Source organism: Cyanistes caeruleus, chromosome 6 (genome assembly GCF_971803275.1).
Source record: "Cyanistes caeruleus chromosome 6, bCyaCae1.hap1.1, whole genome shotgun sequence".
NCBI lineage: Eukaryota > Metazoa > Chordata > Aves > Passeriformes > Paridae > Cyanistes > Cyanistes caeruleus.
Window position 1 is genome coordinate 45,603,106 of NC_141706.1, and position 13,820 is coordinate 45,616,925.

At 48.9% G+C, this 13,820-nt stretch overlaps 1 protein-coding gene across 4 annotated transcripts in view; it reads right to left on the bottom strand.

Moving 5' to 3' along the window:
* ABCD4 (ATP binding cassette subfamily D member 4) overlaps window positions 1–13,819 on the bottom strand; it is a 15,762-nt gene extending 1,943 nt beyond the window's left edge. Inside the window, exons 1-17 of one of the 4 annotated variants that reach the window (XM_086895309.1) lie at window positions 13,720–13,819; window positions 13,371–13,495; window positions 13,126–13,253; window positions 12,789–12,928; window positions 9,533–9,649; window positions 9,121–9,246; window positions 8,216–8,266; window positions 5,516–5,610; window positions 4,458–4,579; window positions 3,509–3,600; window positions 3,213–3,302; window positions 2,738–2,943; window positions 2,367–2,458; window positions 2,126–2,162; window positions 924–973; window positions 593–645; window positions 173–249 (exon numbers count right to left, since the gene is read on the bottom strand). In XM_086895309.1, coding sequence (XP_086751435.1) covers window positions 173–249; window positions 593–645; window positions 924–973; window positions 2,126–2,162; window positions 2,367–2,458; window positions 2,738–2,943; window positions 3,213–3,302; window positions 3,509–3,600; window positions 4,458–4,579; window positions 5,516–5,610; window positions 8,216–8,266; window positions 9,121–9,246; window positions 9,533–9,649; window positions 12,789–12,928; window positions 13,126–13,253; window positions 13,371–13,495; window positions 13,720–13,736 — 1,618 coding nt within the window. In that variant the 5' untranslated portion in view covers window positions 13,737–13,819. Of the gene's footprint in view, window positions 1–172; window positions 250–592; window positions 646–923; window positions 974–2,125; window positions 2,163–2,366; window positions 2,459–2,737; window positions 2,947–3,212; window positions 3,303–3,508; window positions 3,601–4,457; window positions 4,580–5,515; window positions 5,611–8,215; window positions 8,267–9,120; window positions 9,247–9,532; window positions 9,650–12,788; window positions 12,929–13,125; window positions 13,254–13,370; window positions 13,496–13,591; window positions 13,655–13,719 lie in introns of those variants that run through there. The other 3 variants (XM_086895308.1, XM_086895306.1, XM_086895305.1) reach the window with 3 other exon arrangements.
* Window position 13,820: the final 1 nt, after the last annotated feature.

Genomic DNA, 13,820 nt, shown 5'->3' on the forward strand with positions numbered 1-13,820 from the left:
TATTTTCACATTTCACAAATGAATCCTCTGTGTGCTATGCTGCTAAAATAATGGCCAAGACAGAGCATGTTCCTAGCACAAAAGGGATTTTACGAGCTATCTCTGCAGCAGCTTCTCTATACACCAAAGGCCTTGTCTTTTTTTCTCCCCTCTTTTGTAGTCAGTCACTCACCTGCGTATTTTGGCTGGAGGTAGAAGAGCCGTGCAAATGAGAGCCTCTGCATCTCCCCGGGGGATAGGATGTCATACCTGCAGTAGGGTTGAGATTCAACACCTTCCTCAAGAAAGAGAGCTCATTTGCTGAAAATCTAATGGCTTCTGATGTTGGAGACCAGCAAACAACTGTCCCTGTGTGTCCCTTGTGCCCCCTCCATGCTGGGACTGGCTCCACAACCCTGTACACAGTCAGCTGCCTGCAGAACACCACAGCTGGTGATTGTTGGCATAGATGCTTGGGGCATGAAGGCTTTGCTCCTGTATAGTCTCCACATCTCACAGAACGCAGATGGACACAGATAGCAATGTGCATCTGCTTAGGAGTGTTCCCCTCTCAGAAATCACCCAAATACACACAGACAGTGAGTTCCCTTACCAGTTCCAGTCCACCTGTTCATCCAGTCCTCCAGCCCTTGCCAGCAAATCAGTCTACAGAGAGCACAGCAGACTTGTGAACACACTCCCCAACCCTGTCAGCCTGAGCATAACCACCCACTTCTTGCCAGTCTCCCTTTCCCCACTTGAGCTGAAGTTGTACCATATCTCTCCTCCTCTTTCAGTCCCACAGACAGTTGTACCCCAGGTACAGATAATGTCCCCACATAATGTGTCCCCACACAATCATGCTGAGCTGCCACAAAAAATCATCCCTTCTTCCCTCACTGGTGGCACCAGGAAAGAAGGCAGCAGTGCTACCAGTGACTCACCAGCCCAGCCAGCTCCAGGAATTGCATAATCCTCTCATCATCTGCAGACCCTAGCAAGAAAGCCATACAGCAAAAGCAGAGTCAGTGTGTACTGAAGCAACTGCTAAATGAAGGAGTTGGTGGGGCAGGAGGGAAGAACTGGAGTATCTCCTGAGGCTCAGTGTAGTTGACCTGACCACTTAGTTATAACAGATCCTGAGCTTTAGCAGAGATAGCCCCAAAGACTGACCTTCCTTAAAAATGTTAACCATGCCTGCAAGCAGCTTATCGAGAGAGCTGGGCTCCACAAATACACCTGAGATTTCCCTCAGTTCATGGCCACAGCCAGAACACAGGGATCCAGGCTTCAACTGCCACGGCCCTACCCAACAGGTACTCTCTTGGAGCTGAGACTGCACACTACAAGTGGTAGAGTCATGGAAACAGGGTTCAGGTAAGAGCTAGGTCCTTTTGGACCCTATGTAGGAAGAGAAATACCTCAAGGGTGAGTCAGCTGTAGAGCAGAACTAACCATACAGCTCAAGCTGGTACAGTCAGCATCTAGGGAAGTTGAGTAGAAGGGCTGTGAATCTGCCATGGACTTCTCTGAAGCTGCTGGAGAGCCACAACAATAGCTGATGGCTGTAGTTACTTTACTCTCAGCAAGATTGTGACTCCCAAGTATTTGAAAGCAGCAGACAACACAGCTGGACATCTCCAAGCTACAGCACACCACATGTGGTCAGGCTTCGAAAGAGGGCAGGGGAGAGCAAGGATATCCATATATCCCATATATTCTGACCACAACAGTGTGCTAAGCCCTGGGGCATCATTTTGAAAAAGTGGAACAGTAAAAGATGAAAGTAGATGGAAAATAAGATGAAGGCAAACATGGCTTGATGAAAATCAGGCTGTACCAAACAAATCAGATGTATCCCAACAGCAACATACATCATGTCTAGCACAGCAGGAAGAGCACAGCCAGTTTGTCCTCATTATCCTAAGAGAGCAAGTTCTTATCAAGTGAGGATGCTCTATCACAAAAGGAGGGGGACACAGAATTGATCTTAACACACACTAATCTTCTAGGGAACACCAGAGCAACAAAAGCAAAATGTATGAGTGTTACTGATAGGTTTCAGCAGGGGAGAAGCTGCACTGGGTACAGGACAGTGAGGCAATACCACAGCATTGGTAAATTGCTCTAATGGATTTCCACAAACCTGAAGGTGGATAGATTTCCTTCAAGGGATAAATCACCTGTTTAACAGAGCAAAAGAAACCATGTTAGAGGGACTGGACACTGTCCATCAGAGATGCAATAGCATGACCTCAGTTACAAGGGAAGGAGCAGCCACAGGCATCCTCCCTCTTGCAGGCTTGTCTGCACCCCACAGGCTTGCAGGACATGATCATAGCAGGGAGCAGAGCTGAGGCCAGAGCAAAGACAGACCCTGGGCTCACCTGCTCACGCAGGCTTCCATCAGTGAAGAAGGGCCGCTGTGGTAGGAACACCACTCCTCGGGGGCCAAAGCAGGTTAGCATCCTGATGCTCCCTGCACAGAGACACTCATCACATCTGCAGTACCAGGCAGCAATTCCCCACTGCCCTGTGTAGTCCCATGAAGTAGCCAACAAGTCCCCACAGAAGTTGTTTGCAACACTGAGTAAAGCAATGAGAGCCAAAGGTTGTGACAGAGATGGGTGGCTGAAATCAGTGTATCAGTGACACATTCACCATCACATAGTGGCACTGGCCTCACAAACTGCCACCTTGCAAACTCAGGGTAGCCTTGGTTGAGAAAGAGAAGGCTGAGACAAGTAGCAGTCCTTACCCCGTGTGCTCTCCCAGAGTCCTCCAAGGACCCTCAGGAGAGAGGTCTTCCCTGTACCAGTGTTTCCCACAATCATCACACTGTTTCCTTGTGAGATCCTGAGGCTCAAGTCCTTGATAAGCAGCTTGCCAGAGGATGGTACTGAGAGTGTCACTCGCTCCAGAAGGAAAGCTGTGTCCCTTGGCACTGGTTCCTCCCCAGAATGGCTGCTGGGCCACCACCAAAACAAAGAATGAGAGATCCGTGGGTAAGTGACCATGCTGAGACTGGCAAAGATCAGGCACCTTAAACCTCCTGTTCCTCTTTGACAGTTGCCCTGTCCCACACGCCCTGGGAATGATAACTGACAGTGAGCACTGCCTGCTCCAACCAAGTGCATGCGACAGACTGTGACACCAAGGGCCACCTCCATTCCATGGCAACCCCACTCTGGGATGTAAGCTACAAGTCAGCCAGTTACTGAGAGGCGACTCACCCATCCAAATCCCAGCTGGTTTTGGCTTCTGAGTAGTTACCATTTTTTTTTCTGCCAAGGCTCAGCAAGGTCTCCTGCAGTTCACCAATCCTAGACACACAAGAGGTTGCATGAAAGCCAGGGACAATTCCAGCAGCCTCCTCACAATATCCAAACTTGCCCATGCTTGCACACGAGCAACTGTTTCATATTTTTGTTGTTGTTGTTGTTTTTGTTTCTGTTTTTAGCACAGAGCTGGGTGGAGTCTTGTCCTGCACTGCCCTTTCCTCCAGAGATGTGCCCACAGATAAGCTCACCTGTGTGTGTAGCCAGCTACATCAGTCACAGTGCTGGAGAGATCTATGAGCTGGCTGAAGCAGCCAATGAGGTAGATGGAAACAAAGGCATTCTGGGGAGAAATCACATGCCAGAGTAAGGGTCAGTGCTGCTGAGCTGGGGCCCTGACCCTTATTCCATGACTAAAAGGAGGCAGCCAAGGAGTCCACACATTTGGCCACATCAGCTGTCTCAGCAAGATGAATGAGGGGTGGTGAAGTCACCACATTCACACCAGAGGGGAGTGAAGATGACCACATTTGAAAGAAGCAGGGCTTCCCTGCTCAGTACAGCAGTTTTTGCCAGGTAGGCACATGTCCTGTCACCCAGGGATGGTGTTTGCAGAGTGCCTGATGGCCTGCCTAGGGCCCAGCATGCTTGTCCAAGTCACACAGCTCCATGCCACCAACCCTGCCTCAGCACCGTATATGGCTCAGAGCAGGCACCAGCCTGCAGTGCCCACTTAGCTATTTTTAGCTCTGAACTCTATCACAAGCCAATTTTGAATATCTGGTAACAAGTCAGGTCAGGAAGATGAATGCAAGCCAGCTCAGCCTCACTGGTGGCCAGGATCACCACAGGCAGTAGTCCAGGGCATAACCCAAACCCACAGCACTGCAACAGATCCCATTCCCACCTGCACTGCTGAAAACCAGAGACTTTTTGACCTCCTGGTTTTTTTTAGACATAGAAGTCTGAGTTAGGAAACACTTACGTAAATGTGTCCTTGACAGTTCTCACTCCCAAGTTAATCACATACCAGCTGGCTACAAGCTCCCATTTCCATGACACCATGGCTTGGGACAGTCTAACCTGAAGATCAGATGCTGTAGGTTATCTAGCCCCAGGGCCACCAGCCCACATGAAACCTCCATCCTCAGTGCCTGCTCACCCTCCACAGTGGGGTCACAGAGATCACCCTTAGCTCACCTTGCTGACAAGGGCACTGAGCTCTGTTGGACTCAGGTCACCGTAGACCCCAGAAAAGATGGGAATGGCAATGACCACGTAGCTGAGGATGCTGCCCAGATAATCAAAGGTGTTGATCCCAACTGGGCACAAGCACATTGAAAGAAAACAATGAGTTAAAATAGAAACCTCTGTTCCAGCCAGGCCCAAGTACTAACCCTAAGCCCAGACAGAGGAAGAGCCATGTTCTTGCCTTGGCCCTTTATGATGAACCAGAGCAGAAAAACTCATTTTTCAAGATAACGCAAGCAGCGGGGTGAAAATCCATTTGCCAAGCAAAGGGCACTTTGGGGCAGGCCCCTGAGCAGAGAATCATCATTCAGACATACAGCTCAGGGACTACTATGGGCCAAAAGCCACTTTGCCTGCTTGTAGCTATGCTTCAGGGACCTGACAGATTCACAATAAACAGGAGTGGAGGGCAAAAGGAAGCTCTGGGGTGAGATGGTTTGCCATGAAGTGTGTCTTGGGAGCACAAAACAGGCAGAAAAGACTTAAGATCCCAAATTCCCACAGACACTTCTGTTCAGGGTTCTCCCTCCATTACACTGTTCAGAAACTCACTGTGCTGCTGAGATCAGAAAGAGCTGCCTTTATAGGGGTCATTTAAAGGAAAAACCTGGACTCAGTGAAAAAGGGAAAAGGAATATTTTTGCGGGACAACTATGCTTAAGGGACAGGCTCTAATGGAAAGAAGTTTCCACAGCTCCCAACCACATGCACAGTCCCCAAAGCTCAAGCCCCTCCCTCTTTTCTTGGCATGTGAACACCTGCCCCACAAAAAGCCAGATTCTGGGTCCTCCACAACTTTGCCTCTTTATGAGGCTTTTATACAACAGGATTCCCATGAAGCACTGCAGGAGGTACCCTCTGTTCACCCTCAGGGCTTTTGCAGACCAGCAAGAGGCAGAAGAAAATAGCAACCTCCCAACTGCTCTACCAGTAGAGTTTCCCAGCGTGTGGACCACCACAATGGAGTTACCACACATCCCACTTCACCCCGCAGTCTGTCCACTCACTGTATAGCCACAGCTCCTTGCCTATCAGCTCCCTCTGGGTCTTCAGCAGGCTCTGCAGCCTCCGGTCTGTGCGCATGTGCTCCACTCGCCCAGCCCTATAAAAATAAGATTGCAACATGCCACAGACATCCTAGGACCATGGGCTTTAAAACTGAAGCTTTGAACAGGCCTGTCACCTTTACCTCCAACTAAAAACTCTTTATTTATCAGGAACTGAACAGTCAGGACTACTTTCCTGAAGGGTATCATCAAAGAACTCCACTAAAGCAAGCAGTCCTACAAATCTCTCCCAGAGCCCATGGCTGCTGCTGGAGGAGGTAAAGCAAGGCCAGACACTGTCAGTGAGGCTCTAGCCTGAAGCAATGTACACCCAAGGTCAAACAAAATTCCCAAATACAGCCTGGTTGGAAAAGAGGGATGGCACTGTTACACAGCTGGACCCAGAAAGGAGAGGGCAGAGGAGAGTCCAGGGGGCGATAATCAGCCCACATGGCCTGCATGGTCAGCAGCCTCAGCCCACCTCTTCCCATTTACCCGCTCCACAGGAATGGGACAGCCAAGTCCTGAGCAGTGCAAGCCCCGGTACGGGTACTCCAGCTCCAGAACTCCACCCTTCCCAGGGCTATCTCCATCAGGTCACACACCACACAAGTTAGTGGTGATGCTCCAGTGGCCAGGCTGAGCCTGGAGCAAGGAGACATCTCCTAAACCACAACCTTCAAGCAAGCGTGACAGCTCCTTCTGCTGCTTTGCAAGGCCTGGGCTGCCCTCAGGTGGCAAAATGCAGAGAGAGCTCCGCATCTCACTTCAGACTGCCACCTGCCATGGCACGTATTGCCCCTGACATCCAACAGAGGCTTCTACCCACTACACAAACCACACTCCCACCATGGTCTATGCACAGGGGAGTCACTAGGGCCCAAGAAAATAAGGCCAGAAGCAGCACAAAAACATCCAAAATAAGATTTTTGAGTTCTCATTTCTAAAGATTCCCAGTTCATAGAAAAATATATTTTCTTTCTCAAAAATGCACCTGGTTAGAATTCAAACCTGCCTTATCTCAGGTAACTACTGAGCTGCAATCTTTGCTTTCTATGTATTAGGAAAGGAGAAAGGCTTGGACACAAGGAGCTAAAGCTGAGAAAGGAATTGGGGACTTTTGTTCTAGAGCTATTTTTCTGTTGCAGATGAGGAGAGATTGCTGTATTGGTTTCCTCTTTTCCTCCCATTCACTTCACTTTTAAAGCAAGTTTACCAAAGGCTTAGTAACAAAAGAAGTAAAAAGGTGGCAGTGCTCTGCTTCTGTTTCTTTACTGAAGAAAGAAAGTCTCAAGAAAGTCTAGGAAGTCTCAAGAGGGCAAGATCACAAACTAAAGGAGATGAACAATCAAAAGCAGCCACTCACCACATGCTCCTCCTCTTGCAGGATTCTAGAAATGCAACCTTTTTAAAAACTCCTTTATTTTCAATTATAATGCATAACATGAAAATACCTGGTTGTGTGCAACTCAGCTAAGTTCTAGTTTCATACAAAATGAAGCTTTTCTACTAGAACACTGTACTGAACCAAGACATTCTGTTTACTGGTATAATAATTAACTTTCCATTTTCTACTTAGTAATAGAATAAAATTCAAAATTATGAATTTTGAGGGAAAGTACTGCATCTTAAATAAGGGCATGCAATTACAGTATCTTTTCCATTACAAAAAAAATTATCATCAACCAGTAAGAATCACAGTACAAAGAAATAACTCAGACTTGCCAGTGCAAACCAAGATTGATCTCGATGACTTAAATCAGTTTCATGCCCGTCAATGTAAGTTGTTATGAAATCAGTGATTTTGAATCAAACCACTGTGGGGACAGCACCACAACAATCGAAATGCCCACTCAATGCAGCATGAAGGAGCCAAATACAGATCACAGGCAGAGATGACCAGAGAGAAAAACACATGCTACAATTCCTGGAAGTGGAATTTTGCAACACAGAGGGCAAAGGCAGACTTGTGACAAGAGAGAAACAACAGCCTCCTGCCACCCCAACACAAGCTACACCAAATTCATGCCTCTTTTCCTGGTGAACCAAGCAGCAGCTCAACAGGCTTCAGTGCATCACTAAATGGTAGAGCTGCTGCTGGGCTCCTAATTGTGTGTGCTCAGCTCTGGGGTGAATGGCACTGAGCAAATTCAGAGCACCAGTACAGCATACAGAGGGCAAGGTACAGACTTACCAAAAGGAGCAAAGCAGAGGTAAGGTGGCCAGGTAGCATCTAGCACACCCACAGAAGACATACTGGCAAGCAGCAGCAGGATGGGGCCAGAAGCAACATGCAACAAGTCCTCAGCAGAAACAGATGCAATAAGACTTTGAGCAATCTTCCAGGTAAGGACCTGGCAAAACATCAGCAATGGTCTCTAAGCCAGCACCAAGTCTGTATCTGCCTCTGAGGATGTTAGAAGGGAGGTAAAGGAAAGATAGTTGTCTCCAATTGCTGTGGATTATTTATGCAGATGATGCACAGAATGCAAAGAACAGAGTGTGTTGGGGGTGACAGAGCGTCAGGGCTGTATGGTGCTGCAGTAAAAGGGATAGAAAGCTGCAGCAACAGAACTTGGGCTCCTTTGGGATATGTGAACACAAGGATGCTCTGAACTGGGACAATCCTTTTGAGGATACAAAGAAATTAACACTACTAACCTGTAGAAAGCAGCTGGTTCTGCATTGACACGAATCTGCATGTGCTTGAACCTGTACAACCAAAAAACATTGTAATTGTGCACAAATGCTCAGTGAATTACGTAGCCAAAGCCATTCCTAGAGAAAACTTATCTTGCATGTTAGAGAAGTGATCTGAGGCATCTCTTGACAGAAATACTCAACAGGCTCAGCAAGGCTCCAGAGATCAAGGCTTAACACGAGGTGCCATCATTCAGGGCCAGCTCAGTGGTGCATTTGTTTGATATCCTGCTCTCTGTGCACATCTTAGCTCTTGGGCTTACTGTTTGCTGCTAGCGCAGCATCTCCACCATACAGAATCACTGCAGGCAACTGCCCTGGGCTGGGCTCCCTGTGCCACAACAGCTTATGCTACTGTCCCTGGATGTCTTGAGCCCCAGGGAAAGCTACAAAGCCCCTACTACACACACAGCCAACCCTGCAAGTAAAGGGGAGGAGGTAAGTTACAGAGCATATGGAAAGACTGGGCTGTTTTAGGAACCCAGTGAAGGCAGTGGTGAAGCAGAAACCTGATTTCAGTTAGTAGATGCAGTTCACTGAACATTTGTCTGCACCCAAGGAAGCTCCATGTGCAGTTTTCTTCAACACATCCCTAGCAGAAGCACCAGCAATGAGCAAGCGAACAGCTTGAAGACTGAGCTGTGAGACTGAGCCAAGGGCATTGCCTGTCATGACACAAGGATGTGAATGGTTGGCAGGGGCTCAGTACACTGACTTTGAGGCACCATTGCACAGGTAACTTTCTCTGAGTGTGGGGAAAGTCACAGACAAAAGAAGTAGGTACATACACAGTACTGAATGGGGACAAAAAAGCTTTCACAGGAGCTGCCAAGGAGCAGTGAAAACACAGCTCTGCTGGGACTCACCTGAAATCTCCCTCCAGTTTTTCCTGCTGCACAAGTTTAGACACAATTGGACTCATCAGCACCTTGTTAATCATTGTCCCAATGATGAAATACCCAAAGATGCTCACCGGGCCTAGCCAGCCTGTGCTACATAGGAGAAAGAGAAGTCAGCTAATAGTCCAAGCAAAAGAACAGTCCTGCACCATTAGGCTCAAGCAATCAGAGCCCTCAACTGTCACCTCTCAGCTTTCACAGAAGTTTGGGGACCAACATTGCACATCCCAGCGTCTCCAAGGCAGAGTTATCTTTGGAGTGTAGAGACCACTCACCCATGTGTACAAGTATCCCTCTGGGGAGTTGTAACGTGGGTGGCAGGCTCCAAAAAAAGAACACAGAAAAGAGGTATGCAAGCAGGCCCAGGATACATCCTTACCTGTGAAAGCACTGGTATGTGTAGTAGGCCAGTGTGAAGGGTGAGATGACGAGCTTGCTGGCCATGGAGCTGAGCTGCCTGCAGAACCTCTCCACATCCTGGCTGATGCGCTGGTCCCTGCTCAACACAAAGAGCCATCTTTTTACAGCCCAAAAGCAAGAGCCAGTAGTAAATCCCTAACAGGGCACAAACCAGGCTGTTTCATTGCATGAACACAGGACAGGCTGCAGGTGAACAACCTTGCCCGGGAAGGACCTGCAGCTCCCTCACAGGAGACCATTTTCATGGCCCAGCAGAATCCACCCAAGAGCCTTCATGGCACCCAGGAAGAACAACTCTTGCCATTGCTTTCATGCTGTTCATTGTATTTATCCCTTGTTCCACTTTCAACAACATAGTTCAACACTTGTACTAAATGTCTCTGCATCATTGTCCCTTACTCCTCTCCTGGAACAACCCCCATACAATGAAAAACCACTGACACTCCCCCTAACCTTCAGTACTGGGCTGAGATACCATCAGAACCACCAGGGCACAGGCCAGTACTTCACCAGCTGTTGGATATTTGCAAACACTTCCATCAAAGCTTCCCTTCCACAAGAGCCAATCCCTTGGCTCTGCATGGAGTACCTCTGGTTCCTTTGCTGCAAAAAACGAAGTGCTTCCATCCACCCCAGCCCTCAAGAGCAGGAAGCAGCACACCAAGCCTTCTCACCTCACTCACTAGCAGCAGGCACTTGGGTAACAGACCCCCAAGTGCCATCTATTCCACTGCTGAGCAGGAGTTGCACTTGGGGTAACTAGGAAAGATTTCAGTATATTTACTCCTCAGCACCTCATCTGTCCAGAGCATGTGGATGAGGGCTTCAGCCTGCTGAGCTAAGCTCCAGTGGAAAGGCCATAACTTACTGCTGGAGTTCAGAATGAAGAGCAAGGATGGATTCCTGGTTAGCCTCAGTGCAGATACAACCACAAGGACATGAATCTTTTAACACTTTTGCAGTTCTGGAGCAGCAATGGATTTAATTCTGGGGCAGCTCTCATCCTGACTGACCTACAGTCATAATTTTTCCCTTTCCTCAGACTGTAATAGTCCCATAAAATTATAACTTAAATTGTGTTATTGTCTCATAGAAGCATATTGCTTTTTACAAGCTATTAAGTAACATGCAATGAAAACACAAGAAACACATGAAAGCATCAACTCAAATTCCCTGCTAGGTGCTGGCAGTGTTTGTATGCCACTCAGAACCCACTCTTCATTCCTTCAAAGTGGACAACTCCATGCATTTAACATCAGTTTGGTTTGCATAATAGGTTTCTGTTGCTCTAGTTTGTCCTCTAAGTACCTGGTGCGGAGAAAAAACTCTCATCAAGGAATTGCAAGATGAAGAGATTTTTTGCAGTGGTACCAAATCCACACTAAACAGACTGAATGCTGGAGCAGAAGCAAGGTGTAATGAAACACGCTCCACAGTAATCCCACACATTTGGTCTGAAAAGGTCAGGAGAACAGACTGACCCAGTTGTCTCCTACATTTCATTGCACAATGTGAACATGTTCCCTAGTTAAAAATAAACCTGAGCAGCATAATCGTGGTGAGGGTCTTCTGTCCTCTGCTTCCCCTCACGCCCCCAAAGAAAAAGACAGCTTCTGGCTTCAATGTGCTGCACTGCCTGGGAAGTTCTGCATGCCCTGGTGACAGACACAGGCTTTTAACCTCTCCATGCAACTGCATGCCACTGCAAAACACTATCAGAAATGAACACTCAATGACAGTGGGAGTAAACCAAACAGCAACCAGGAAGTGCATCAGCTCGATAATGATGACCTACTGTCAGACATGTAGAGCTGTTTGACCCAAGCTGAGACCTCTCTCCTTGCTTGCTACTCCCCCTTAGATTCCCAGCATGTTTTCCTGCAGCAGCCATACAAACCATCCTGCTCTGCAATGAAGGAGCAAGGACAGGCAGCCAACAGCAACAGGCAGCAGAGGTGCAGAAGCTGCTTCAGTTTCATGAAGTTTCCACTATTAGCAAGAATTAGGAGTCCCTGCAAGACAGACTATGACCCTGGGCATGGTCTCCTCTCTTGCCATCAACATGGGAAATGGCACCAATGCAGTGACTAGAGCAGAGGTGCCCACTCTAGCAGAGGAGAGCTTGGAGTCTCAAAGCAACGGTATAACAACACATTATTTGGAAAGCATTCTCCCTTGATTTCTATTTTTTCAGCTAGTATTTAATAACTTTAAATTCTGGAGGGGGAAGAATTAGGGAGATTCTACACTGAGATTAGCTCAGCTGGTTAAAGCATGGCACTAATAATACCACAGGTTCAATCCCTGTGTGGAGTACTCACTTAAAGAGTTGGACTCAATGATCCACATGGGTCCACTCCAGCTAAGAATATTTTGTGATTCTGTGACCTCTCACATGGTGTCTAACATAGGATTTTTAGCTCTTCACAGTGCACAACTCTGACAGCAGTGCCCTGTCTGCGAGGACAGGCTGCAAGGCCAAGGTCCACACACAGCTGTGAGGAAGCGCACTCGACCTTTGCTGCACAGTCCAGGTAGATCAACAGCTCTGCAGTAGGCAGGACAGTGCACAAAGCAAACTGGAGTGGGACCTCTTAGGGGTGAGGGCCGGGATCCACAAGGAGACTGAAGGCTCCTCCTCTTATATTTCAGATCACCACTGACACTTCCTTCCTAGGAACAGGAAAGGGAAATGCAACCCTCATACAGTGCAAAACAAAGCCCTTCCTGGATGTGGCTTCCATGGGTTATCAAACCACTAAAATACAGCTGGACTGTGCTCAGCTGTAGATTCTGGTGTTTGAAGTTCAAACAGAACAGGGACTCTCCTAATACACCAGCTGCATGAAGGAAAGGAGAGACACTGCTGACTCCAGCCAGGCCATTTGTAACATCACACAGTGTCAAGGACTGAGTTTGCAGACTGTGTGTTTTATAGCAGCACTAGATCCTGGTTCCAATGGGCATCCACTTGCCTTGTAACTGAAACATCCTGCCCCTAAAACCATCACAAACATTCACAAGCAGTCACAGGCATTCCCAGCAATAGGTATTGCCTCCCACCAGGGTAGAAGAGAGTGCCTAGATTTGTGCCTAGATGGAAAAAGCTCCTGGGGCTCAAGCCCCTACCCAGAGACAAAGAGAAGTCAGGAAAAGGTGTGCAGCAGCCCAGGAGAAGCCAAGCAAGATACTGAAAGAAGCTGCTGGCAGCCTACGGGTTATCGATGTCCTCACGCAGCACGTGCAGGCTGTAGTAGACCTGGCCTTGGAAGTAGCAGCTGTGGAGGTATTCAGTGAGGGATTTCCTCCAGTTCACATACATCATGTTGCAGATAAACTTGTCGAAACTTTTTAGCTGGAACAAGGGCAAAGAGATGGATGGGGAGATATAAGTGAGAACAAATGTTTTTTTCAAAATTAAATAAAAATTAGCAGGTTGTAACTAGTGATCCAGGGCATGGTCAGACTTGAACCCTTTGTGGTCAGGATCACGCCAGGAGCCATAGGCAGCTTTCCCTTCCTCTCCCAAGACATGTGAGCCTCTGGTCTTACCGTGGAGTTCACAATGATCAGAGTCACGGCAACGGCAGTCAATGTTTTGAATCTGGAGAAGTCCTTGTTCCCTAGGACCTCATAGTAGTGGCTGGGGATGACACCGACCTGGTAAATAACCAGCTGCTCTGGAGGAGAAAGGCAAGCAGGGGAAGGAATTGATGGACTGCGGTGACAAGGCAAAGTGGGGGACCACAGGGAGCAGACGTGCGGTGCAGCCCCCCATCCCCACTACCCAGGCTCACCCAGCAAGGCGACACCGAGCAGCGTCAGGAACATGAGGGTGCCCGGGGAGGGCCACCCAGGAAAGAGCACAGCCAGGAGACGCAGGAACCGCCGCAGGAACAGCCCGTCCAGCCGGGAGCCAGCCCTGCAACAGAGGGAGACGCGGGACCGGCAGTGAGCTCGGGGGTCCCCACCATACCTCCCCTCCGCCACGCCCCGGCCCAGCCTGCTCCATCCTCACCGCCCACCGGCCCCGGCGCCCCCCGCTCTGCCGCTGCCCCCCGCCATCGGCGCCCGCCGGACCGGACCGGACCGGACCTGCCGGGCTCAGCCCCGCCTCCGCGGGCGCTCCACATGAATATTCATCACCTCTCCTCGCCCTGCATCAGCCCCGCCCGGGGACGGCCGCCGCTGCCGCCGCTTCCGCGCGTGGCGTCACCACCGAGATCCCGCCCGCCAGCCCCGCCCCT